Below are 26,990 nucleotides of genomic sequence, written 5' to 3' on the forward strand. Positions count from 1 at the left end.
AGAAGAAGCTGTTGACTCCAGCACACCTGGGAAGTTGATGCATCAGCTCACTTTTGAAGGAGGTGGTTTTCCAGAAGTTAGATATATTTTTTCTTAAGAAGCAGAGAAAATGGTCTGTCCAGTGCATCCCATGCAGAAGTGATGGCATGGGGCATGTCTGTATGCCCTTGCAGATGGGAAAATATTCCCTTGGGGAGGGGCAGGACCTTGTGGGACCTGCTGCATAAAGCTATGGTGTGAGTTTGTCTTCACACACACAGTTGAGCTGAAAAAGTTGTGAAACTCTCAGACAGGAGAGCACTCTGAGATCATGGGGCACTAAGTCATAAAAAGCAGGACAAATAAACGACTTCTCTAATTTCCATTGCTTTTTCTTGGCAGTGGAGAGAGTGGTGCAGGGAAAACAGAGAGTACGAAGCTATTGTTGCAGCACATAATGAACCTCTGCAAAGGCAACCTGCAGCTGGAGCAGCAGATCCTTCAGGTAGGTCATTACAGGATCATGCTTGGAGGTGCAGAAGCAGCACTGCTGCAAGACAACTTGTTCTGGGTTCAGGAAGCCTGCTGATGAATCACCACTGGAAGACAGGCAGCAAAACAAGACACATAAGAAAATAGTGGGTAAGGATGGTGAAATAGCTAACCACAAACTGGAAGAGTGGGTAGGTTAGTAACTCAGTTTTCTGGGAATGTAGTGGTATCTTGAATGATAGAAAACAATTGTGAATGTTCTCTGTGACAAGGGATTAGAGGCATTTTTCCAAATAATTTCCTATTTGAGATAGAACAAGGACTTGTATTAAAAATATGAAATGTTAATTTAGTAGTACACAGGGATGGAGAATCCACACAGCCTTCTGTCACCTTTCCTTGGCTACTTATACTGACTGTCTGGCACATACCTGCTAACTGGCTACCTTCATGTTTGCCATTTTCATATGCCTTTGCTAGCTGATTTTGAAAGATACTTGTCTCTTTGATCTGAAGTATTTCCGTTGTGATTACTCCCCGGGGAGCTGTGGGGATTTTTTAGCAAATCATACTTTAACCTTCCATGTAATAGATTAAGTTCCTGGACTACTTAATTTTAAAGTCTTTGTTTTCAGGTTTCCTGTAGAACCAGACAGATTTGTGTGTGCTGAGTTAACCTTGGCTGGACACTCTATCTCCTCCGTCTCAGGGTTGCAGGGAGAAGAATATGACAAAAAGGCTTGTGTAGGTCGGGGTAAAACCAGGGAGATCACCCAGTGATTACCATCATGGGCAAAACAGACTTGACTTGGGGAAAATTAATTTCTTGCCCATTAACATCAGAGTACGATAATGAGAAATAAGAACAAATCTTAAAATACCTTCCCCAACACCTCTCTTCTTCTCAGGCTCAACTTCACTCCTGATTTCTCCACCTCCCTCTCTCAAAGGGGTTGTAGTCACTTCATCACATCTGTCTCTGCTGCTTCTAGTTCCTTGGATTGGACTCCTTATACTCCAGCATGGGGTTCATCCCATGGGAGACTGTCCTCCACAAACTTCTCCAACATGAGTCCTTCCCACAGGCTGCAGTTCTTCACAAACTGCTTCAGTATATGTTCCTTCCATGGGTTGCAGTCTTTCAAGAACAGACTGCTCCAGCATGGGTCCCCCACAGGGTCACAAGTCCTGCCAACAAACCTGCTCCTGCCTATGCTCCTTTCTTCACTGGTCCCCCGGTCCTGCCAGAAGCCTGCTCCAGCATGGGCTTCTCAGGGGTCACAGGCTCCTTGAGGTATCCACCTGCTCCACCACAGACCTCATGGGCTGCAGGTGGATATCTGCCATTGATGGGTCTGTCTTGGATCCATCTGGTACTGGCTCTGTTGGACATGAGGGAAGCTTCTGGTATCTTCTTACAGAACTGCTCCCTATAGCCCCCCCTTCACCAAATCTTGCCACACAAACCAAATACACTGTGCCATGCTCTGGGCTTGGAATGGCATATTATTTCAGTGTGGTATCATCCACAGTAGATCCAAGGTGAATGCCTGTGCTCTGTTGTGGGAACATGGCATTGATCTACCTGCTGGCTCCGCTTACAGCTGGCTTGGGCCACACTGCCAAGCTGCTTCTGATCTGAGCAGGTTCAGGAAGCAGCTGTGCCTGGACAGCTGAGGGCCTGTCCTAAAGGACCCTAAAAGACCTGACTGGCAGTGTGGTAGCCAGCATGCAGTTCCTGCACTGGAAACAAAGTTCACTTCAGCCCAGCTGAGCTGCTCTTTGCAAACCTGGAGGTTACAGAAGAAATAATAGTAATCTAATTTGCTTCCTGTAGATACATTGAAGGGCTAAGTTAGTCCTTTTGGTGTTACAGTGTCCTGCTGTAAAGCTGTGCTCAGCAGGCTGCCCAGCATGTACCCTAAGGCATCGTTCGTCCAATCAGCAGGCATTCTTTGCTCAAACGTAGAAAAACTGTCCTTTCACCTTGTTTGGATCCAGTTAACCAAGCTGGTTGTTCTATTATAATTCTTTATTCTGCATTAATTCTTTATTGGTATTCTTTATAATTCACTGTCCTGAGCTATATTCAGTCTACAAATTCCAGTAGCTAAGTTATGATGCTTCTATTTACTGGGTGCCAGGTTTGCCTTGTTTATTGTTGTAGTATAGCAGTCAAATTATCTACTGATACTATGTCAGATGCTTTGTGGAAATCTGTTACCACAACCTTATCTTCTGACAAATGAGTCAATTATCTTTCTCAGATGAATCAGTTTGCTTCTACTTATTTTCAGTAATCCCATGTCTTTGTTATATTTGCAGCTTTCAGTCCTTTTATCCAGGCTATGATAAAATAGGTGCTCTTGAGTGCTCATGAAGTGGTTCCTATTCCAGCTGAATGTTGAACAGTAAATGCTAAAGCTGAACTTTTCAGAGTAAATTAGATTGGATCACCTAATCTGAAGAATGCTTGTTCTGCTTGCTTACTTGGTTCAGGTAAATCCATTGCTTGAAGCTTTTGGCAACGCCCAGACTGTGATGAATGACAACAGCAGCCGCTTTGGAAAATACATACAGCTGCGTTTCCATAAGAATACAGGTAAAGTCAAAAAGGGCAGTTACTAGTTTGGAAGGTGGTTAGGCACTCAAGGCAGTGAACTGAGTAGCCAGAACTTGTGGAGAGTGAAATTTTGTCAGCTCCCTGGAGGAAGGGTGTGCAGTTAAGTAAGTAAAATCTTAAAGCAGCTACAGCTGTAGGATAAGACCTGGGTTTAGACAGTGTGGGAATACAGGAAGGATGTGGGGGTGACAATGCAAAGGAAGTTTCAGTAATACTTCGTGATGCCAGGAGCCTCGATTGCTGCTAAAGGAGGTGAGCAGACATCTCTAAGATGATGGGAAGCATGGAGAAGCCCAAGGTGCTGGGCATACTAGAGGGTGTTGCACACAAGGAAGTTACTTTGGACAATTCCACGTGCCTATTACCAAATGAGAGATCTGGGATAGCTCAGTGAGCTTCATGTCCCCAGGTGCAAAGTTTACCCTGTCACTCTTCTGTGCAGTGCGAGGTGCGAAGCTGAGTGAGTACCTGTTGGAGAAGTCACGGGTAGTGCAACAAGATATCAGGGAGAGAAATTTCCATATCTTCTACTACATGTTTGCTGGACTGTCTACAGAGGAGAAGGAGATGTATGGGCTATTGGATCCCTCATTCTACAGGTACTTCAGAGGCAGAACCTAGCTTAGACTTCTTGATGGGGGGTGAGGGGGAGAGCAGCATAATGAGGCCTCTACCTCTGCCCTGTGGTTCTACCTGTGGAGACTGGTACAGGTAAACAAATGAAGGGAAGCTGGAGGTGTGATCTGACTGATGCTATGTGAAGGGATCTTGTGGGTCATCATGGAAGCTGGGAGGTCTCTTTGCTGTATTACCATGGAAAAGTTTCTTTCCCTCTGAAGTCTCCACTGCTGCTGATCTGCTTTGTTCCTTTTGGGTAGGACTGGCTTGCTGTGCTGACTGTGTTATGGTTTTTATGGGATATGCACTTTCTCAGGTACCTAAGTGGATGGTTTGGTACACAGGATGTAGTTCAGCACTGGAAGCACAAATACCAAGAGGTGTGCAATGCCCTTGACATGGTGGGATTCCAAGAACAGGTCAGTTCTCAGGTTGTTTAATTTCCAACTCTGCTTTCTGCAGGCATAGGGCTTCTTTCTGGCTGCTGTTTTGAGGCTCATTCCTGTTTTTCTCCTCTGGATTTTCCATAAGGCTTTCTGAACCACCGAAGTCTGTCAGACTTTGTACAGAGCCTTTTCCCACAGGCTACCTGTGCCTTTCCCTTACCTTTCCAACTTCTGTGGCCTCCATGTTGTGCATGATACACACTGATAGGTTTTCAGTCACCATTCTTGCATGTTTTAGGAGCAAGTGGACATGCAGACTATCTTGGCTGGTGTGCTGTCTCTGGGCAATGTGACCTTTGAGCCTGAGGAGAGCAATGGGTCTGTAAAAGTGAGTGGAGCCTCCCAGGGATGGCTGAAGGCTGCAGCGGTGAGTCACAAGGAGAGCTGACAGAAACTTTATTGATATGATGCTTGCTCCCACTGGCACTGTGACTGCAGGAGCTGCTCCTGACAGAGATGCGAGAGGATGTTTCTGCCTCAGAGCATGCAGACTACTGAAGAACAAGGAGTTTATTCCAAAAATACACTGTGTCACCTCGTGACTGCATCTGTGTTCACTGCTATTCATTCCCAAAGAGATCTTTCACAGCTTCTATTTCTCTGTTTCACTGTCTAGAAGCAGTGTCATGCATGTGGTAATATCATATGTGTCTTGCTGACTTCATACAACACAATCTTCTTAAAATCAAATGTTATATGTTAGTAAGCATGGTAGTTCCTTGGAGTAATTCAAGTGTGCAGTATCTGAACGCTAGTTCTGTGGTTTTGACAAATCTTTTGGAAGGATACCACCTAACTGCTGGCATTTTTGTTGCTTATCAGCAACTAAACTTTTTACTATTTCACATGAAATTCTAACAGATTAAGAGGTATATATTCCCCAGGATCATCCCATTTTTTATCATACGGGTTGATACATTGTCTTGATTTGTTAACAACTTAGAACAGAAACAAGTTATATATTTCTGCCTTTTCTGTGTCTGTTTATTTTGGCCTATTTGAAACCCCAGCACCCTTGGGATTTTTTTTTTCTTTCCTATCCCTTTGCCTGTTTCCCTCCTACACCATACCTGAAACAACTGCCTACATCTGTTCTCCAGCCAGCTTTTTTTTTTTTTTTTACTTCTTGTTTTTTGCCGAGGGGAGGGGAATTCCTGTTTAAGCAATCACTGAGGAGTTCAGTTGTGTCTGACTCCTCTGTTTCCTGTGTCTTGTGGGTTGGTTTGGCTCTGATGCCTGCTGAAGCTCGGATGCCTCAGCACCTTCACAGCTGCCTTGGTGTGGTGCTGTTCAGTAAGTGATGAAGCTGCTTAGCAGGGACTGAGCAGCTCCCGGGAAGGTGCAAGGTGGCAGCACTGGGAAAGGAAAAACAGAAAGTATTTCAGAGGAAGCCCAAGCATGAGCTTTGTCACTGCGGGGGTGATACACATCTCAGAGCCTGTGTTTGACTCCAGTGGTGCGAGATGTTGGCAGTAACACTTGCAGCTGAGCTCAGAGGCCTTAATCTGAATCACGACCCTGTTACACTGGGTGCTGCACAGATGCAAGGAGATATGATGCTCACAAGTAGAATAAGGGTTCACTGTTGACTGTCCTGATCTGCTTCCTCTCTCCCAGGGTCAGTTTGGAGTCCAAGAAGATGAACTGCTAAAATGCCTTGTTTGCACAATGTCGGTGACACGAGGTGAGCAGATCCAGCGTTTTCACACCCAGCAGCAAGCAGAAGGTAAGAAACATAATGAATTGCAGATGTACTGGCTAGAAAAACTGACCCGTAGTTGATGGAAGGGTATTCCCACACATGTGCAACTTGCTGGGAACAAAGAGGCCTGTCTGTGCCTCTTCATTCCTATTGCACAGAGGCAAATATATCAGTGTTTATCTGTTTAGTCTCTCACTAACATGTAGGACCATGAATGCTGCTTTTGTTTGATCTCCAGGAGACTGCAGAGATTAAATGAGAAACTGAGGAATTAACTTTGCTCTCTCCCTCAGTCCAGCCTAGAAGTAAACTGTAGATATTTGTAGGAAAGAGGGGAAGGCTCCTATTGCAGGGTGTTTGCAGTGTGCAAAGCTCTAGGTAGTAGATGGAGAAATGACAGAGAATCATGGAGAAATAACTGAGAGAAACAATGAGATAACATGGTATCAGGGAAGGAGTAAGGTGAGAGGAGGGTATGTTGAAGTAGCAAGCACAAGGTGTTATTTTCCCTTCCAATAAGAAAAGAAAATAATCCAATATAATCTGCACGAAAGGGTTCACTTAAAAGGAAAAATTATTTAAAAATAAATTAAAAAGCATGAAATCCCAGGAGTTCTAGATTATTGCTTAAAATAAATGACAGAAAAAACTGAAAATGGACAGGTAGCTGCTGCTGTTTCCCAAATGTCTTCTGTTGCATCACTTTAGATAATAAAATGTACATCTTCCATCATGCAGTATGTCTCCTTCATAGATGTCAGCAAGTTTACCACCAGTTGCATCCTCCTCTTGCCCACGGTGTTTCAGTATTTCGCAGCTGTGGGCTAGGAGGAACAGAACCCTTCAGCTTTCTAAGTACAACTTGGAGGCTCTTCCTTGGTTTAACTTTGGTGGGTTCCATACCCAGTAGGCTTTCAGAGAGCAAAGCAAGTCTCTGGATATTCTAAAAAGTGGCTGGACTTTTTTGGAAATGAAATTTTGCTTTTCACATGGTCTCACGGGTGCCATAATGTGCCATATATAGTCTTGTAGAAAGGTTGTGAAGATTTCAGAATGAAAGCCCTTGTGTGAGTCTGCAGGGGGCAGGGACAACCAGACAGACATCTGATGTTTGTCTGATCTTTAAAAGAGCTTCATACACCACTAGACCCTGTTGCTGGAGGTGAATGTCTTGAGCCAGCTTGTGTGCTGGGTTCCCTACTCTCCTCTGAGCCCTTCAGTGAGCTGCTCTTGTTGTCCTTGTGCAGATGCTCGGGACTCCATTGCAAAGGTGGCATATGCCCGAGTATTTGGCTGGATTGTTTGCAAGATCAATGAACTGCTGGCTGAGAATGTGGATCCTGAGGTGGAACTGAGGGAGATAGGTGAGTTCTGCCTCCCCTGCTCCTGTTCTGTCCTCAGATGTGTGTCCCTCAGCTGCACCAAAGGAAAGGCACAACATGAGGTTTCATGGAACTTGCATGCAGGGATCCGTAATTGAGGACCATGTTGGAGATACTGGCCAGCAGTATCAAGTCTATAGGGCCTTGGCCAACTCTGAGCAGTTGGTTGGTCTGAAGCAGCTGTGGGGCTGTTGTTCTGGAGCACTTGAGCTTTGCAGAGGAGCTGGGGGTGGGAGTAGGGCTATTAACTGGTGCCACTGGTGACTTGAGTGGTGTCTCCATGTGCCACAGGAGCTGGGTGCAGGGACATTTAGTTGTGTGTTAGGGCATGGCAGCTGTCTGCAGGGAAGGTCTGCATCATGTTCTCATCTTCCTTCTCATAGGTATCCTGGATATTTTTGGGTTTGAAAACTTTTCAGTGAATCGTTTTGAACAGCTTTGCATAAACTTGGCCAATGAGCAGCTGCAGCACTTCTTCAACCATGTAAGTCTCACCTTGTGTGGCAGAGAAAGCAAAGCACTGATCTACCTGGCATATTAAGGAGAGCTTAGGAAAAAACAGGTCTTTTGCTTGGAGGGGCACATGGTGATCACTGAATCAAAGTAAAGAGCAGCAACCTTCTCTGCTGTGGCGGGGGAGCCACTGAGGCAGGGAAGGAAGAAGCAGAAGGGTCAAGCAGTGACCAAAGTGGGCAGAGCAGGGATATCCTGAGTTTTCCAGCTTTATGCACCAGCATCAGTGAGCAACAGGCCTGCAGAACAGCAATTTTGTCTTGGGCCTGTCATGCCATGGGTGAGAGAGCCACGCTTCTGTCCTGTGTTTGGGGTGGGGAGGAGGCTGTTCACAGTTGTCTAGCCAAGCCTGCTGGATGCTCCAACCTCTTTTTTTCTCTTGTTCAGCACATTTTCCAGCTGGAACAGGCTGCCTATAAGGAAGAAGAGCTGCCTTGGGAGACTATCACATTCAACAACAATGAACCTGTTTTGGTGAGTGAGAGGACTGACAGAAGGGAAGTGCTCCCTCCAGCCAAGAGAGGAGACTTGTACTTGGGGAGGAGATGTACCTGGGAAGAACCTCTTTGAAGGGTGGCATAGATGAGAGTGGATGCCCTGTACTGCTTTAGATATGTCTAATGTGTCTTCTTTCCTGCAGAACCTACTCCTGGCCAAGCCACTTGGGCTCCTGTCTCTTCTGGATGAGCAGAGTGCATTTCCTCAGGTATGCATGAGATAGCTGGGAAAGAAGATAGTGTTGGAGAATGTAGAAATAAATATTTGGGCTGCAGAGAGAGAGTGTGGCTTCCAAGAGCAGGATGAACAGAAGTGTCCCCATGTGTGACTGATGAGATAGTTGCCTCAAGGACAATCTAATGATACTGGCATCCCTGTGGAGAGTAAGAGAGTACAAAAACTGTTCCACAGCCAAGGCCACTTCCAACATTTTGTTTTGCTTCCAGGTGCTGTGATCTCATTGGAGCCTTATTGTTTAATTATTAAATCTGCTTTCTTGCAGGCAACTGATAAGACATTTGTGGATAAATTAAACAGCAGCTTCAAGGGGAATTTACACTTTGAGCCAGGCCGAGGCCATGTTTTGAGCTTCAGCATCCTCCACTATGCTGGAAAAGTACGTACTGTTTGCAGGAAGGAGGCTGGTTTTATATGTATAGAAGGGGGCAAATGTGTTGCTGGACAAATAAGGCTTCAATGTTAAGGAGTGTATGGTCTGACAGTGGTAATAACAGAAGTGATGTGTTCCCAGGGAGCTGCCTTCTAGAATTCATTGCAATTTCTGTAGAAGGTGCAGAAAGAGAGGACCCTCAAGGAAAATGGGGTTAGCTGTGGGAAGCATAGGGTATTAGAAGAGTGCTGCATTCATCATCATTCTGTTGGAGCTCTAGTCTTAAAATAGTCCTTTATAAAATAAAAGCCCTGCATCCACTGTGTAGCACCAAAGGATGGTCTAAAGCCTTTACCTATTGGATTCCAGTGCACACCAGCCACTATTTTATTGCAAACACTGAGGAAGACAGTGAAAGCAACCAGGTAATTAATGTTTTGAAAAGGTAGCCACTTATTTATACATTCAGTGGTGTCTAAGCAGCTTGAGGTTTTGGACTATTGCATGTACCCTTCCTATTATCAATTTTGAAAGCATTGGCCCTGAGACAGTCAATTGATTTGGGACAAATTTTGAAACAGGAGCAGACATGACAACTCAGGTCATTGTAATATGTGATTTAGTAATTTAATCTCACTATTGTTGGCTAAGTTATTACTTGTGGCATTCTTTATTACAAAAATTAACACCCAACATGGAAAACTGAATGGCAGGCTGGAGATGAGAAAGCAAGAAAGAAAGAGAAACAAGGACATGCATGACAACAGGATGGAAGTCTATTTAAAGGGAAAAAAAGGGGGAGAGGAAGGAAAAGAGTGAAGCATAAACCAAAAGTAAATGAAACTTCATAACCAAGGAAAGGTGGACATGAAAAAGTGGATGTCTCAGTGTTGTGCTGCTCTCCTGTGGTTCTACTGCCTCAGTGCCATCCAAAGGGTTTTGTTCCTCAGGATTTGCATCTGAAGGGTGCACAGAGTCATTTACAGAATACCTTCCAGCCCTATACATTCAATTTATCCATTGCTCCTGGCAAGCTGTGGAGGTGGCTTTCTCAGCAAGCCTGTGAGCCCTGCTGACCTTAGAGACTTGCTTCCCTTTCCCCTAGGTGCAATATACAGCTGGAGGCTTTCTGGAGAAGAACAGAGACACCTTGCCAGCCAATATCCGTGGGCTCTTCATTAATAGCATCACCCCCCTGCTCAGTATGCTGTTCACAGGCAAGTCCCTCTGCTATGACAGGGTGTCCCACATGCATCAAGGCCCACCTTGGCGAAAGTGAAGTGTGGGGATGAGGCTTGTGTGCTGGGAGTGTGTTGCACAGCTAACAGTCCCAGGGAGACTGCCTTCACTGGCCCTTTCCATATGTTCTGTTTTTGTCTAGAAACTAAGCTGGACAAAGTGATAGCTTCCAGCTCTTCACACTGAAAACAGAGTGCTGCAAAGCCATAAGCAATGAATGTAGAGATTATCCTTTTCAAAAACATTTTGGTTTTCAGGTAAAACTTGTTAAAAAATCTGGGGTCCTGCGTTATTTCTTGCTCACCACTTAGACTCCCTTTTTCCAGTTATTGATAAGCCCTTGGAGTTCCCAAGGCTTCTATGAAAGTAAAAATTTAAGGAAAAGTCAGGTGGGTGCTTCCATGCAATTTGTCTGACTGAACACAGTGCTTCTGTTGCAGAAATCTTCATATTTCTTTTTGTCCTGTGTAATCCATGCTACTATCTGGGATTTACAAGTAACTGATGAATTTCATTTCCATTCTCCACTGTGTTTTTTCAGCTCTTCTGCTCAGAAGTATCTTTCTTCTTTACCACTTCCACACTGTTACTGAAGATAATTAGTGTTGCCCCAAATGTTTAAAAGTTCTTAAACAACAAAGAAAATGTGTTCTCCGATTGGTTGTCCATGCCTGGGCAATGGCTGTAGGTGGCCCTGCTGAGCAGTGGGGTTAGCCCAGGTGACCTCCAGAGGTCACTTCCAACCTCAACCATTCTGTAGTCCCATGATCCACATGACACTCTTGAATGAAAGGTGTGCAAGACTGTCACTAGATACTTCTGTAAATTCAACTTCCCTGAATTTTCATTTTGTTGGTATATCAGTTTTAAACTATTTGGCTAAATAACCTCTCACCTTGACAGCTATAGGTGATCTTCCCAATTGCTGTTTTACTGCATTGTGAGATGCCCATTGGTGATAAACCTTTTGAAGGTCATTTAAGGTTGTTCAATAACCTGATTGCCTGGTCTTCTCAGTGACAGAAAATAATACTGCCTGCATTGTATGCTTCATATATTTGCATTTTATTCTCCCCTTTTTTAGCTCTTTCCTTGTATTTCCACATTGTGAAGCCTAATGCCCCATGTGTGGTTCAGTATGCATAGGGAGGCTTGTGCATGAAGTGAGGTTTGATTGTTTAGACATGGTTGATTGTGAGCAAAGGTACAAAATTAACTCTTGTCTCTGCTCTTCCAGCCACTGTCTCCAGAACAGGGACACTGATGCCTTATGTGAAAGCCAAGGTATTGCACTTTTCGAACCCTATGGCAATTGATATAAGATGGCATAGTTACCTGATATTTATTGCTTGAGAAAATGGCTGAAAATTAAAGCAGACAGTAATTGGTTGAGAGTAAGAGCAGATCGCAATCTTGCTGGCAGCAATTTCTCCTTTATTTTTTACTGGGTTTTCTGTTTGCTTCTGCTGACATGTTTAACTTGCCTTCCCCCCACTGAAATCCTTTCTCTCTCCTTTTTGCCGTCCACCTTCCAGCAGAGCTCTTTGGATGGTAATCAAGCACATCTTCCAGGGATGATCTTTTGTTTGGGTCTGGTTTCAGGTCGTACCAGGAGCAGCTGGCAAGTTCAATAGCACACGGAAACAGTCTGCTGGAGCTCAGTTCCGCGTGAGTTATTGCTGCCCTGAAGTGCCCCTGGAGATGAGTGTGGTGATATCTTAGTGAAAGCTTCCAGGCTTCTAAGCATAGTTAAAGCATTCACCATCTGGACAGGGTCTTTTCTGGGTGCCAAGTACACCTGATCATGGTGGGAGCAACCCAGTTGTTATCAGAGCCTTGAAAGTTGCAGTGGGGTGGGAAGACAGTTCTTGCTGCAGGATGTTGTACACTGGGCTCTGAGACTGCTTTGGCTTGCTGAACTGTTCACCCTTCTCTGCCCTTGCCAGCATTCCCTGATGGTGCTCATGGAGAGGCTGTATTCTGCCAACCCACACTTCGTGCGCTGTATAAAGCCCAACAGCCAGAAGGAGCCAGGTGTGGTGGACAACCAGGTGGTACTGCTGCAGGTAAGGACAAGCTGCATCCTTTACAGGTATTTCTGCCACCTCTCAGTGGGGAAGGCAGACCCACCAAAAGGCTGTGCACACAGCTGGAAGCTGACTGGTCTGAGTCTCCACTTGCAAGAGATAGAGTAGGCATGTTTTTTTATGCAGGTAAAAGTTCTGGATACGTGGCTGTTTTTGTGACACAGTCTGGTAGGTCCAGCTTTTGCAGTCTTATTTCTCTTCCATTTATTTTTCACTAATGCAATGAGATCTGCTTGTCAGGCACTGAGATTCATCTTTGAAACTCCTGGATGGGAATTTGTACAGACAGTAATACTCCATAAAAAAATTATGTTTCTTGGAGAAGACAGTTTTCACCCATCATCCAGGGCAACTATGAATAGGAGCCAAGATGGGATTGCTTTGATAGGGGCTGAAATGTGCTGCCATGACTGTCCTTGGATAGTGTGTCAGGTCTGAGAACCAGATGCTTTAAAGAATACTGAAAATTATTAGAAGAGTTCAGAAAGCTCTCTGGCCTGTTTAATGTGTATAGAAAAGGATAGGATTAAGAGGGAAGTTCATCCATGCCTCAGAGTACTTCCTTGTCCAGATTTGGAATTGAAAGGCTATCCTCTAAGGGGCTAAGGCAACTCAGTACTCATGGCTGGAAGGTAAAGTTATTTCAGTCATTGTTTTTTATGGTTTCCAACTTTTTACTGAGAGTGCTTAATCATCAGAGTTACAGGATGTGGTAAATTCAGTCTTTAACCAAGGAAACATTTTCAGAAAGAACCTTTTTAATTTTGAACTAGAGAAGTTTATGACTGAATGAAGACATTTCTGGCTGCAGAGGAGCAAATTGGTGTCCTCATGACCTGTCTCTGATTCTCTGATCCTCTTTGTGGTGCTGCTTTAGCTCCATTACAATGGACTGCTGGAGACAATCCGTATCCGAAGGGATGGTTTCTCCTGGAGACCCTCATTTGAGGAATTTGCTGAAAGGTTTGTTAAAACCTCTGAATGTTTCTTATTAGATTTTGTTAGGGAAGCAGCCCTGGTAACCAGATATGGGCAAGAAGGGAAACAGCCTCTTTTAAGTTCACGTGCCTGAGATCATGGTGTTCTTTGCTGTGGGAGGCTGAGTGGGAAAAAGGGTAATTTATTGTTATTTGCTGTGAGGGTGATATGGATCAGGTCAGCACATCAGGAATGTGGATCTTACCTTGCTGTGTTGGGTTTTTTTTTTTCACAGATATGAAATTCTTCTTCTTAAACCAGATGTTTCTCTCACAAAAGAAAGGTAAGAATTGCTGTGTAGCAATTCAATTACTGTAAAACCTTGCTATCCTGTGGAATGAGACCTGGCTAATGTTCTCAACTTAGGCAGTCACAATTATGGTCAAGGGTTCCCACTGAACTCAGTGTGGCAGGGACTCAGGACAGTTGCCAGGTGCCTCTTCAGGCTTTTTCCTTACAGCCTCATGGGAGAATAAGAAGGTAAAGGTGATGCTGAGCAAGCAGCCAGCACTAAATGTCTCTCAGGATAGAGAGGATGTTTCTGGTCTAACAATTGCTTATGTGTAGAGGCATAATATAACCCCAGCTCTTTCAGAACCTGACTGTTCCTCACACAAATAAATGTCCCTCCAGCTCTGCAGTCTTACCTAGTCAACTTTTTACTTCTTATGTCTAGGACAGCAACTCTCCACCTCTTCTTTCCCACTTTCCCAGTCCCTCCTTCCTGCCACGGTCAACTGTGACTGATGGTGAAAATGAAGCATGTAGGGCAGCCAGCTGCCCTTTTCTTTTAAGAAAAGGATTTGAATGTTCCCTTGAAAAAGTTCTCTCCTGGAAGTAGCTCCTCCAGCCTTCACAGAGCTTCCTTAAAGTTTACTGGTGATACTGAATTAAAAAGAATTGCAAACCCAAATGAGACCTAAGTCAAGAGAGAATCTCATGGATTAGAGAAAGATGATGGCAGATGGGCAGCACAGTGGGTTTTCAGACACAGAATTTTTGAGGAAATAATTATTTTGGAGATAGATTCTGGCATGGTGGAAGTTGGCTGAGAAAGAAGGAAAACCACTTCTGCTTTGCTATGTGAGATAATAGCAAAAAAAGTGCCACTACAGTTTGACAGCCTGGATTTGCAGGCAGAGGGAGGAAGCTGTCTGTGCACTGCAGCTGGAGTGTTGCTTTCGGTTCTGAGTGTTGGCGAATCTTCTGAGGGACCCAAATTTTATCACTATTCTGAAAAAGGAAACTGGAATTGGAAAACAGACTTTCTCCGGAAGTCTTGCTGTGTTGACCTTGTAACTTATGTGCTTAAAAAAGTTTGGAAATGGAATGAGTAATAACAGTTCTGAGAATAAATAGGCTCTGCAGAATTGCCTCCCGGGGAGCCGAAGGAAATCTGTCTCTAGGAATCCCATTTGCTGATGTTCCTGAATGTGATCCTAGCGGTACCTCAAGGGGCACTGCAGACTGACTGGCAGTTACTGAATGTGATCGGGTGACAGGGCATAGAGGATGTAATGCAGAAACATTGAGGCACTTTTTCCCCCTTTATGCACCTAAAACCACTGGCTGCAAGGTGCTGGCTTTGGGTGGAAAATTATTTATTTCACTTTTTCCTCTCTTTCAGCTGCTTGGAGATACTGCAATGCACAGAGCTGACAGGCTGGATATGTGGGTAGGTGTGGATCACTGTTGCTGGGAGTGAGGGGCATGCACTGCTGACACTTTATACATACAGACTGTTACCTGGTACTCTTTAGGGAAAACTTTGTGGCTGTAGGCCTGCCCAGAGGGTGATTGGATGTAAGTTTAGACAAACTGTTTCTCACTGCTTCTTTTTCTCCCCAACTTCTCAGGAAGTCACGACTTTTCTTTAAATATTGGCACCAGGAACAGTTGGCAAAGTATGTGGAGCGACTGGAAAAAGCAACAATTGTCATACAGAAAGGTGAGCACTGGGGCAAGAGAGTCCCTCAACTCTGATCTCTGATCAGGGCAAGGAAATCTTTTCTCCAGTCCCTGCTTCCCCATTCCACCTTTGCAGATGACAGAAAGGCAGGCCATCTCCAGGCCATCTCCATTTCAATGTCCTGGGGAGTCAGCGTGCTTATTGCAGATGCCCACCTCTTCAGTGCTTATCCTCAATCAGGGAGAGCCATCACACAGTGTGAGCTTGGAAAGGGAAAGCACATGTGCAGGAGAACTGAGCTGAGCAGGGCAAGCATATGATTTGGCTGCACCCTGAAATCTGGGTAACTGTTCTCTGGAGTGAGGACTTATTTGAGAGTGGTGTTGAACTGAGGAGAGGGAAAAGAAGATGAATGAAGCAGATCTCATTCCTACTTTTAGCGACAGGCAGAAGAGGATGAAGTTTTCCTTTGGTGTGTTTTTTTTATTTCCTTTCTGGTAGTGTCTCCCTGGCAGCCTGTTTCTCCAGAGCAGGCACTGTGGGCAGTTTGGTATTTCCCTCTGTACAAGTTTCATGAGGACTGTGGAACCAGGAAGAAGAGGCTGTCATCCTGCCTAGTCACTCTCTGTTGTACTTGTCTGTTGTAATTACATGTCCACAACCCACTTCAGTATGTTGCACTGCTGAAGCATCTGAGCAGCTTCCAGCTGGGTGCTGTACAGCATAGCAAACATCAGGCTGTCACACGCTGTGCCTGGTTCTCACCCATGGGGAAGATGTGTGGGTAGAGTGAAATGAGGAAGTGTGGCTTTCAGTTCACGTGCTTTAGTAGCTGGTAGACTAGGCAAGAAAATACAATGTCTCTAAAGCTCCTGATGAACCCTTTGATGGCTGCTTATGGCAAAGGTTATCCTGTGGGCTGACACCATGGAAATCCCATCTCCTGCAGGGAAGAGCTTTGCTTTTACTGAGTAGTGCCAGCAGGGTACTGGGGGGATAGATGGTTAACAGAAACCCTTCTGTGAGACATTGTTTTTTAGGTATCCTGTGCCTTGGCATTAAAGTTGAGAGCTTAGATCTGTAATTCGATTTTTTTAAATCTCTGATCTGGCAGCTTAGAGAGTAGAAGACAGTTCTCATGGGGTTTTGACTTCCTGCTCAAGTAGAGTCTGCTTTGCTCTTTATTAACATGATTGAAGTGTTGAGGGCTTTTCCCTGGATGGAGGAATATCACCCAGTGTGCTTCCCCAGCAAGTGACAAAGGCATGACGAGCATTTTTATTATTTTTTTTTCTAACAACAGCTTTTCTCTGAACAGTTTTCAGGGCATTCAGATGCAGGAAGATTTACCTAAAACTGGTGGCTGAGCTGAGAGCTCAAGAGAAGGCAGAAAGAGAAAGAAGAAAGCAGCTGGCAGAGGAAGCAGAGGCCCAAAGTGAGTTGTTCCCACTGCCCCTGGGCTTCGCCATTTGTGCAATGATCACCTCAAGGTTCTGTAAGCTCCAGGTGGTGGCAGCCTGCCTTCAGCTTTCTGGGTCTGGGGGCTCCATCAGTGTGGTGGGCAGGGAGGTGCCAACGTTTCTGCCATTTGAAAGTGCAGCTCTCTCTGTGGGGAGCAGAAGCAGTGTGGTGAAGGTTGTCTGCTGGGCTGTGTGTTTCCCACACACTCCAGACAGCAGAACCTGTCCCTGTCCTGGGCATATGGAGGATGGATCTCATAGATCATATTCATCAGTGACCTGGATGAGGGGACACAGTGTGTCCTCAGCAAGTTCACTGATGATACCAAACTGGGAGGGGTGGCTGACACTCCAGAGGCCTGTGCTGCCATCCAGTGTGACCTGGACAGGCTGGAGAGCTGGGCAGAGAGGAAGCTAATGAGGTTCAAGAAGGGCAATTGTAGGGTCCTGCACCTGGGGAGGAAGAACCCCATGCACCAATATAGGTTAGGGGGGGACCTGCTGGAAAGCTGCTCTGAGGACAAAGATCTGGGAGTCCTGGTAGACAGTAAATGATCCCTGAGCCAGCAAGGTGCCCTTGCTGCCAAGAGGGCCAATGGAATCCTGGGGTACATAAGGAAGAGTGTGGCCAGTAGGTCTAGAGAGGTTATTCTACCCCTCTGCTCTGCCCTGGTGAGGCCACAGCTGGAATACTGCATCCAGTTCTGGGCTCACCAGTTCAAGACAGACAGGGAGCTACTGGAGAGAGCCCAGCAGAGAGCAACAAAGAGAACTGGGGGATTGGAGCATCTCCCTTATGAGGAAAGGCTGAGAGAGCTGGGACTCTAGCCTGGAGAAGAGAAGGCTGAGGGGAGACCTTATCAATGCCTACAAGTATCTAAAGGGTGTGTGCAAGGAGGATGGAGCCAGACTCTTTTCAGTAGTTCCCTGTGAGAAGACAAGGGGCAATGGGCACAAACTGGAACACAGGAAGTTCCACTTAAATATGAAGAAACACTTCTTTACTGTGGGGGTGACTGTCAGTGGAACAGGCTGCCCAGGGAGGCTGTGGGGGCTGCATCTCTGGAGATACTCAAGACCCGCCTGGATGCAGTTCTGAGGAATGTGCCCTGGGGCATCCTGCTAAAGCAAGGGAGTTGGACTAGGTGATCTCTAGAGGTCCCTTCCAACTCTTAAAATTCTGTGATTCTGTGATCTTGGGTGCTAGATCTCATCTTCTCTTTTCCCCATGGCAGAGAAGAGCTCCCGCCCAGTCCCTATGCCGCGGAAATGGTGCCCTCAGCCTTGTTGCCGTCCTCCTGATAAGCCACCGGTGCCACGGCCACGCAGCAAGCTAGCAGAGGTACAAGTATTGCCTCTGCTTGGGGCCCTTCAGCCAGGTGTGCTGGTTCCCTGCCCTTCCCACCTTCTGCATGCATGTGCTCTCCTGCATGTGGTCCCAGGAGAAGTTCTTGTTGTGAGAAGTGAGAGCATTCTTTCCTGCTGTGGTTAGAGAAGCATGGTCAGGACCTCTGAGGAACTGAAAGCATCATTTGGCAGTTTGTGACTGATCTTGTCTCAAGGGACTCAGGAGTGGGATCACTTCTAGAGTGATCCTTTCAAAGGTTCCCTGCCTTTGACCTTGCTTTCATTCTTTCTTTCCCCCTCTCTTCACTTCCAGTCCACTCCGTTTGATAACTTGGACCCTTCTGCACCTCGCCCTGTTCTGGGAACAAAAGAGCCAACTGGGGAAGAGACAAAAATAAGTAATCACAAGAGAGGAGCAACTCTCCGCTGGTTCAAAGAGACACAGGCTGAGAAGGTCATGCAGAACGATGGGGCCTTTCCAAGCTGGCTGCATGGGATGATCAGTCGGAGGTGAGTACCCTGGACACAGTGGCCACAGCTGGGGCTGTGGGAAGCAGACAGAAGCTGCAGTGTCCTTAGTAGGACTGTGTAGGTTGGATTTGCCAGTACTTGTCTCCTTGAGGAATGGGAGCTACTTGCATAACCTTCCACTTTCAGACTGTGAGCTTCAAACCCGCAGGGGGAGCTCAGAGCTCCCCATCACAGGATGCAAATGCTGAAGCCAAATACAGATCCTGTGCCGGGTCGGGAGGCTTGGGAAGTACCTGGAGAAGAAATGCACACATGTACACTCTTGTGGACCATTCCCAGAGATGTGATATGGAATGAAGATGAGCTTTTGGTCTGACTCATTATGACTGTTATCATATTTCTCAGTTTACCTTAGGAGAAGACTTGAGCTCAGTTGACAGCAAGATAATACAGAATTCAGTGTACATTCAATTTTTTAAAAATATTAAGCGGGGCTTTAATGAGTACCCAGTAGCAAAATGCCCCCAAAGACTCCAGAGATGTCAAAAGGAAGATTTACTGTTGATACCTCTGCCCATCTAAGGCGAGTGCAGCAGAGGTGGAATTCACATCCCTTTAGGCTGGACGAGACATTGCATTTTGTTTATGAGACTGTGAACTTCAAACTATTTTGGGAAAGCCTTTATTTGAATGCTTGAAATTTTGCTACTGAGTAGGCCTCACACTTCACTCACTCACTTGGCTGGACCAAGCACTACTTTCCAAGCAGTTTGGTATTAAGATAAATGCTGATTATTCCAGTGATCAGATAGAAGCAAGACAGTGGGGTTAGCAGGTAGACATCAGAATCTCTGGCTACAGTCTCCCCTGTGTGCAAACAATTCTATAGTGCTGCATGCTTGCTAAGTGCCAGTGTCCCTTATTTGGTGGGATTTGTGTGTGGGCATTGCTGCCAAGCATGCCTGTCACTTGAACACCTTTATCATCTTGTTCCAGTTCAGAACTTCTATCTGTTCAAGCTGCAAGTCTCCTTCAGTCTTATTATATCACAAGTTCCTGGATTTTGTCAGCTTATCAGTGTGTACATTACTCAAAGACATTGTACAGCACATTACCTTAGTAAAGGATTCTACTGTAGCTGACAGCTCTCTGGTAGCTGCATTTTTTTCTTTTTTTTAAAGATAATTAACAAGCCCTCATTTTCATTAGTGCTTTTGTCCACAAATGCGAGAATGCCAGACAGGAACTAGCACCTGGAAGCCAAAACTGTCCAAAATTTGGTATAGGCTGGCCATGAGTACTTCGCAATGAAGGACTTAGCAGATCCTTCCCAAAGAGACTGAAGATTAGACACTTCTGAAGTGGTGTTTCCCACTGCTGGATTTAAGACTCCATGTAACAGAGCAGCAGAGCAATCCCAACTGCCCTGCTGATCTGCAGTCACCTTTAGCCTGGAGCAGGGCACATGACAAGCACAAAGCAGTGCTTTGTCTATTGGGCAGAGAGGGGGAAGACCCACTTCCAGCAGGAAGTTTAGAGAGCCAGAGTGGTGTAATCTACGTTGGTGTTTGTCCAAGGCACTGGGCTTACCTTGTGCTGAGCACCACTACCCCACAGCATCCCAGTTCCTTCCGTCAGCTCTGGAATGTAGGGAATGTTTATGTGCACAGCCTCCTTATGCTTTGTCACATGTGCTGTGTTGGAAGGTTGCTGTTGCTATTGCACTAGTTTGACTGCTGGAGCAGGTTTAGAGCAGCCCTGCTTGGAGAAGCTTTGGCTAGGAGTGTTGTGTCTCCTCAGCCTGCTAACAACTCCTTGCACCAGCAAGTCTGGAAACCTCTAGCTGAGAACACATGGGGCAGGTGCTAGCCTCCTTGTGGACTGGTCACACAACCATGGTGGCATATGAGACAGGATGGGTGTCCCTGCACAGAGGCAGCTGCTCACTGTCTGCTGAAAAACTCTTTCCTGCTTCCAGGGAAGCTGAAAACTTGCTGGTTGACAAGCCTTTGGGTTGCTTCCTAGTTCGGATCAGCCAGAGTCGACCAGGCTACACCTTGACATACAGGTAGGTAATAAGCCTTGCAGAGTAGGAAAAAGAAGGCCCTAAACTGAGCTATGCATGGCTGGATGAGTTAACTTTTTTCTCTGCAGATGAGTCCAGTGAGGATGGTGTTCATCCTTTCCTGTTGTGGGTGCCTCAGCTTGGAGTAGCAGACACGACACTGCAGAGTCTGTCTCTTGCCAAAAGGGGCAAACAAGGTTGAAAGAAGCATTAACGGAAGGACACAAGTCTAGAAGAGGGTCTGAGGAGGGGCAATCAGAGTGCTACAAGGACATGATCTTTGTACAGCCTCAGGGAAGGCATAGGGCAGAATTCTCATGTGGACAACAAGCATGAGAGGTGGTACCGTCTGCTGAGCTTTGGGTCTGGCTGCTGGGGTTCTCCTGTCACTAACCCTGGGGAGATGCTCCTCCAGCCCCTACCAGAACAGTGTCTGACATTCCAGCACGGTGCATCTTCCACGTTTTTGTGCTCTTTGTTACTGTGGCTCCTGCTCACACCTGGCCTCTGGAGACAAGTGCAGGGAGGGATGACTGGGTCCCAGGGAGACACTGTGGCCCCAAGCCTTGACAGTTGCTGCCTGCCCCCCTCCCCAGGGGCAAAGGCCGCTGCAGACACTACATGATCCAGGTGCAGTCCAACGCACGCTACGTCATCCTGGGGGAAGACCGGGCTCACACCTCGCTCACCGAGCTGGTTCGGTATCACCAGGCTGTGGGCATCCAGCCCTTCATGGAGACACTGACTGTGCCCTGTGGGCAGGTGAGTGTCCAGGATCTGCAGCCAGAGGAGAGGATGGGGTGTGGGCTGTGCCCTGGGTGGATAGAGTCACTGTGGCAGCAGCTGTCTTTTGTATTCTGGCCAAGCAGCCTGGCATCTTCTGCATATGCTGGGGAGATGCTACTAGCTGGGCACTGGGGAGTCCTGGGGTGTGGGAGAGACCCTGGTGGGTGGGTGACACTTCCCTGCCCCTTGAATGTCAGCAGTGGGCACAGCTGGGTATTCCAGTGTGTTGAGCTGTTTGGGGTATGTGGAGAGTCTGCAAGCCACTGCTAAATATGCTCTTTTGTCCCCTCAGAAAAGTGGTGAGAGTTTGGATCCAGAAAATCTGGAGTGCCTTAAGCAGGGTCTGTCAGCTGCCAACGGGGGGTCCTCTCCAGAGGACCAGCCCTGCCCCTCCAGGCCTTCCACCAACAAACCTGCTCCGCAGCAAGGAGCAGCCTCGGTTCTCATGCACTTGCAGTACAGGCAGAACAACAATTTCCAAAGCCAGCAGAGCAGTGTGAAAAAGCCAAGCTCAGACAAGGAGGGAAGCCAGCGACAAGCTTTCCCTCACCTCCATTCTTCCATACGTCTGGCGATGCAGGAAATCCAGCAGGTGAGATGAGGCACCCACAACCAGTGTGGAACATGTGGAGCTGCCCCATCCAGGGGCAGGAGAGAGGAGGCTTCCACTGGTAGCTCCTCGGTCATGGGATGGTCTGTGGGTCAAGTCTATTTTCACTGGAAGTGCTGGGCTGGTGAAGACCCTGGGAAGGGGTCGCTGAGATGCCTGAAAAAAAGTCCACAACAGAAGGGGGCTGTGATGTGGCCAGTGTCCCAGTCACTGCTCTCCTAATGCTGTCTCTCTGCTTCTCCAGCAGTTCTCTTCCATTTTCTTGAACAACTCTCTACAGAGCTGCTGTCAGTCTCTCAGCGTTAAGGACATAAAGCCCAACTGACATGGTAAGAGGAGGCAGCACACAGGAAGGCAGACAGCAATTGCAGCTTCCCTGGTAAATGGAGGAGCAAAGGGGCTCTTGCCTTCCTGCTCCACCTGGAGCATTTTTTGGCTACCAGCTTTCTAGAAACCACAATAAAAACAGAGGGCAGTGGCCAGCATTCATTCCAGGGCTGCAAAAAGACCAGGAAAAATGGGAAAAATCAGCATAAGATTGGGTTCCCAGCACCTGTGCTGCACAGTGTGCCTGCAGTTCAATATCAAGGCTGCTGGAGGGAGCTCACAGGTTTTTAGAGGCCCAGGGCTGGAAGAAAGAATGCTATCAGAAAGCATATCTGCTTGTGGAGAGAGGCACCTATCAGAAGTGGGTGCTGGGCGGAAGCAGTGAGCCAGAAGCAAGGTGGAGAACATACAAAAAGCAGCAAACTGTCAGGACTTTAAGCAAGGCCTCAGCAGCTGGAAACAGCTGGTTACTGAGGCTGTAATATACTGAGAGGGATATAGGAGTATATGGAGTGGGCCAGGATGCTTCTGACACAGCTGGCTATGCCCCATGCCTTGATTGCCTGAAGCATCTAGTGGATGCGCAGCTCCCCTTGTGCAGCCAAGTGGGTGAGTCCCTGTCCCATTCAGTTGCTAAAGGGAGGAGGAAGCAGGATTAGTGCTGTTGTAAACATCTGGAAAAATCTCTGTGTCAGCTGGGAGTGCAGAGAGATCTGAAGAGCATGCTGTTGGCTTCAGATCCACTGTGGGGCTTACAGCCCTGCACCAGGGTTACTGAGATACCTGTGTGGTTCTGCTCCCAGGAATTTATGTTGGAATGAAGCTTTTTGGTTTGGTCCTGTCTTGTCTTGTCTTTGATGGCTGATAAAATCCTCTGCCTTAAGTGTTTGACTCAGTTGTTTGCCTGATGGTGGGTACTGATGTACCCAGGGGATGCTCCTTGTGTCTGAAGCTAGGCAGAAGAAAGACAAAACATGTGGGATTTGCATAGATAATTGCAAGCATGTCTTACTGAGACTGCTGAGTGGCACCCTCCCTTTATGTCCTCCACTGAGTTGTGTTTCTTGACTTTCTTGTAGGTTGGAGTGACTCAGCCGTGTCCTGTTTCAGTGCTGCTGGGCCTTAACCTAACTCAGTGAACATACTGGACATACAGCAGCCTTTTTTCTTTTCTTTTTGTGTTTGCTGCACCCAGCTGGCCCTGTGCCTTTAGACATGCCTGCTGCAAAAAATGAACTTTCATGAGCACTCAGCTGGTCTCAGCAGCTGAGACTGCAGTATCTGGACCAGTCTGGTCCTCACAGAGGGGAGAGGATGGGAACAGCCACACTGCACAGTCCCACAGTGCCTGACAGTCCATGTGTCAATACTTCAACGTGCCTAGAGACCCCTCACCTTGCACTGTTAGTAGTCTCAAACTGGATGTCTTGAAACAGCATGTTTTCTCACAGATACCTGTACTGATTTCCTACCTCTTTCTCTTCAAGTCCTGTCTCTCTTTTCATCCTGTGTGTCTGCTGCTCTGAGTGCCAAGGGAAGCTGGGCTTGGGAAGTCAGGAGTTAAACTGGTGTGTCCAGTTTTTTCATTGCAGGAGCACTTGAACAGGAACTGAGACAAGGGGCAAGAAGATCTTCCTGCAGAGGGAGTTTCCTGCCCTTGCATCAGTGTTCTGGCACACTGCTGCCCAGTCCTTGGCCACAACTTAAGTCAGGGAACCACTGGGGAAACCCTCTTGTTCATCCTGGTTAGAATCACTACAAGGTGGGCTGGACAACACGCTAGTTTACAGTGAGGATAGGGAGCTTGGAACATACAGAACCATGCTACTTGTTATGTATTTTCTACCTTCTAAAATAAATTTATGTTGTTTCTATAAGGAGTGTTTTTCTGTGACCTGCAGCAGTTCAGCCATGGACTGCAAAGGGACGAGAACAACTAACACCTCTGAGGGCAAACAGGATTGTGTGAAGTGTCTCGGTGGAGAAGCTGAAGGTTCAAGGGCCAGTAATCCGGGTGTACAACTGCCACCTGAAACAATGCTCTCCTCCATGCTAGCCTCATCTCCCCATGTATGCTGTGGGTGGGGCCTCCTCTTTGCAGCCTGTGCCAAGCTTCCTCTGGCTCAGTGCTTCCCTGGCAGACCCCTCTGCACCAGGAGACAGACACACTGCCCACCCCACTCCACCCCTCCCTGTCCCTGTTGCACAGGACTTCACTGCCCTGTTTGAAAAAGAATCATAGAATCATAGGGTCAATATGCTGAGTTGGAAGGGACCCATCAGGATCGAGTCCAACTCCTGTCCCAGTGTAGGGCACCCCTAGAATCACACCCTGTGCCTGAGAGCATCATCTGAATGCTGTGACCACTTCCCTGGGGAGCTTGTTCCAGTGCTCAACCACCCTCTGGGTGAAAAACCTCTTCCTAAAATCTAACAGGAACCTCCCCTGATTCAGCTTCCTGTAATTTCCCCAAGTCCTGTCATTGGTCACAGAGTGAAGAGATCAGTACCTGCCCCATCTCTTCCCCTCATGAGGAAGCCACAGACTGCAATGAGGTCACCCCTCAGCCTCCTCTTCTGCAAGCCGAACAATCCAAGAGACCTCAGCCACTCTCCACAAGTCATAGTGGATGCTTGTGGCTGTGTCTGAGCTGCATTTAACCATGGGGCTGCTTCACTTCCCTCCCCTGTGCTTTCTGGAGCAGCAGTGCTGAGCTGTGCTGGGTCACAAGGGAGCACAGCTGGGGACCAGACAGGGAAGCAGTGGCAGTTCCAGCCTGACATGCTGGCTCTCCCCAGCCCTGCCTTGCAGCACTAACACACCTTTTCACTTTCTCCTGCTGGGTTTTGGCAGCTGCTTTGAGGCTGTTCAGGACAGAACCAGTCCAGGCAGTCCAAGGCTGCTGTTTGCAGAATCTTCCTGGCTAAGCCTTGTCCTCTGTGCCAGTGTTCTCCTTGGCTTCCTCCACTGCTGAGCAGCTGGGAAGCCTTCTTTCTGGATAGCATGTAGAACTGCCTCATGGCCAAAACATTTCCAAGAACTCACTAGTTCACAGAACTGAGAAGTGTATGAGAAATGCATTTCAGCAACAGAGCTCTGGAATTCCTTCCTAATTTCTGTGCCACAGAGCATGGTGTAAGCCCAGGGCTAAGGTCCAGCAGCAAAACACTGTTCACTCCTATGGCCTGGCAGGGATAATGCTGAACCAAGGAGGGTGGCGAAGAGTTTTCCCCTAGCAGCTGCCTCCAGTACCTCCTGGGTGCTGTTGCAGGCACAGCTTACAGGGAACACTGGGTGGGGGACATTAGGGGAGGGTCAGAACACTTCTCCAGTGGTTGTGCATGGCACATCTCTTGGCAAGCCTCCCAAAACCAAGGCAGATCTACTACAGATTTTTTTTTTCCCCTGTTTTGATGGATGGTAGGTAGAATTGCAATGTGGGCAGCCAGGAGCCTGGCACGGACCCAGGGAGCACACCTGGGCTGGCAGGTCAGGTTTCTTCCAGGTCTGCTACTTCTGCTTTTTCTGTGACATGGCAAGAGGAAACGAAGGGAAGAGCAGGGTGATGAGCTGCTAGGCTGAGGAGGTTATGCAGCACTGGAGGCGCTGGCATGATTTCTGCAAGGATCTGGTTTGCAGGAGCGTTAACAAACAGACAATGCTTGGCTTATATACAAGGTCTAGCCAAGCTCTGGAGAGCAGTGCTGGGGCTGTCATAGACAGAAATATGTGCCAGCAATGAGGAAAAGATGAGAAAGGAGCTGGGAATACAATAGGCTGCTGAAGAAAAAAAAAAATAATAAAAATGCAGATTTTACATCTCCAGCATGGTCTTTTCTTGCATGCTTCTATATTGTGGCCAAAATCAGGCACTGGAGTTCTGTGTGAAAGCATGAGCTATACTAAAGGTTTCTTTCATCTTCCCCCTAAAGATGGTCTTCTCCATTGCAGAGGAGCAGCTACATGAGCAGCCCTACCTCATTTCCTATGGCAGCAGTTTGCCTTGTGGCACTCAGAAAGTTGTGTCTTAGGAAAAGCAAAGAGCAAATTGCATCAGGCATTGTGGGAAGGCTGTTCATGTTTTATCACGTTGGGAGTTCATCTGGCGTGTGATGAATTGAATAGGATGTACTCACATAAAAGGCTCTATTGGGCTGAGTGAGCAGGGGCAGCACCCAGAGAAGGCCTGGCAGCCCGCAGACCCCCTGAGCCCTGCATTTCATGCCCCATGGGATTCAGCTGAGGTCTGAGGGGAAGGCCAGGAAGAGAAGCCTGGGTGTGGGGAGCTGGGCAGAGCTGGCACCCAGGAAGGCAGGAAGAGCAGCAAGAAGGTGCTTCAATCCACAGGAACAGGAACTGGAAGTGCTACAGGGACCTTCTGGCTTGGAGACTTGGGAGGAATTTTACTTCATAATCTGTGCCTTCCCAGTCATTGTCCCTACTCCATTCTTACAACTGGTGCTTCGCTGTGTCCTTTATGGAGATTCCATAACCTGCCTCCTTGTTTTCACAGAGAGGTTTTGTGTTCCTTTCTTGTCTCGCTCTGTGCCTTACATCTGAATGATTTTTGCGGCAAACATTTTAGTTTATCACCTGTTTCTGTCCAAACTGAAGCTCAGTCTTGCCTTTGTCCTTGAGGTGTCTGGCCAGCAACTCCCCACCAAGCTGGCTAAAACAGAAATTTTCTTTCCTCTCTCCTTTCATTCTCAGCCTTCCTTGTTCTTCTTTTTCGTAGCTCTGCTTCTCCTCTCCTCTCCTCTCCTCTCCTCAGTTTGGCCATCATCTTTGATGTAGACTTGAGGTTTAGGAACGTGAACCTGCAACCCAAGGACCAGTATGGCTTGTGA

The 26,990-nt window shown here is 47.1% G+C and overlaps 1 protein-coding gene across 1 annotated transcript; it reads left to right on the plus strand.

The window, feature by feature from the left end:
* The first annotated feature begins 231 nt into the window (after positions 1 to 231).
* Positions 232 to 26,990, plus strand: LOC104398643 (unconventional myosin-VIIa-like). The gene is made up of 20 exons (XM_010008775.1): positions 232 to 236; positions 382 to 484; positions 2,971 to 3,073; positions 3,537 to 3,693; positions 4,029 to 4,131; positions 4,397 to 4,525; positions 5,776 to 5,884; positions 7,108 to 7,224; positions 7,626 to 7,726; positions 8,396 to 8,461; positions 8,756 to 8,869; positions 9,969 to 10,080; positions 11,340 to 11,386; positions 11,705 to 11,770; positions 12,049 to 12,168; positions 18,197 to 18,393; positions 20,333 to 20,422; positions 21,016 to 21,181; positions 21,498 to 21,661; positions 26,915 to 26,990. Exons 1-20 carry the CDS (start codon positions 232 to 234, stop codon positions 26,988 to 26,990), a joined length of 2,145 nt encoding a protein of 714 aa, XP_010007077.1.

Source organism: Chaetura pelagica, unplaced genomic scaffold (assembly GCF_000747805.2).
Source record: "Chaetura pelagica isolate M959 unplaced genomic scaffold, ChaPel_1.0 scaffold31, whole genome shotgun sequence".
Classification (NCBI taxonomy): domain Eukaryota; kingdom Metazoa; phylum Chordata; class Aves; order Apodiformes; family Apodidae; genus Chaetura; species Chaetura pelagica.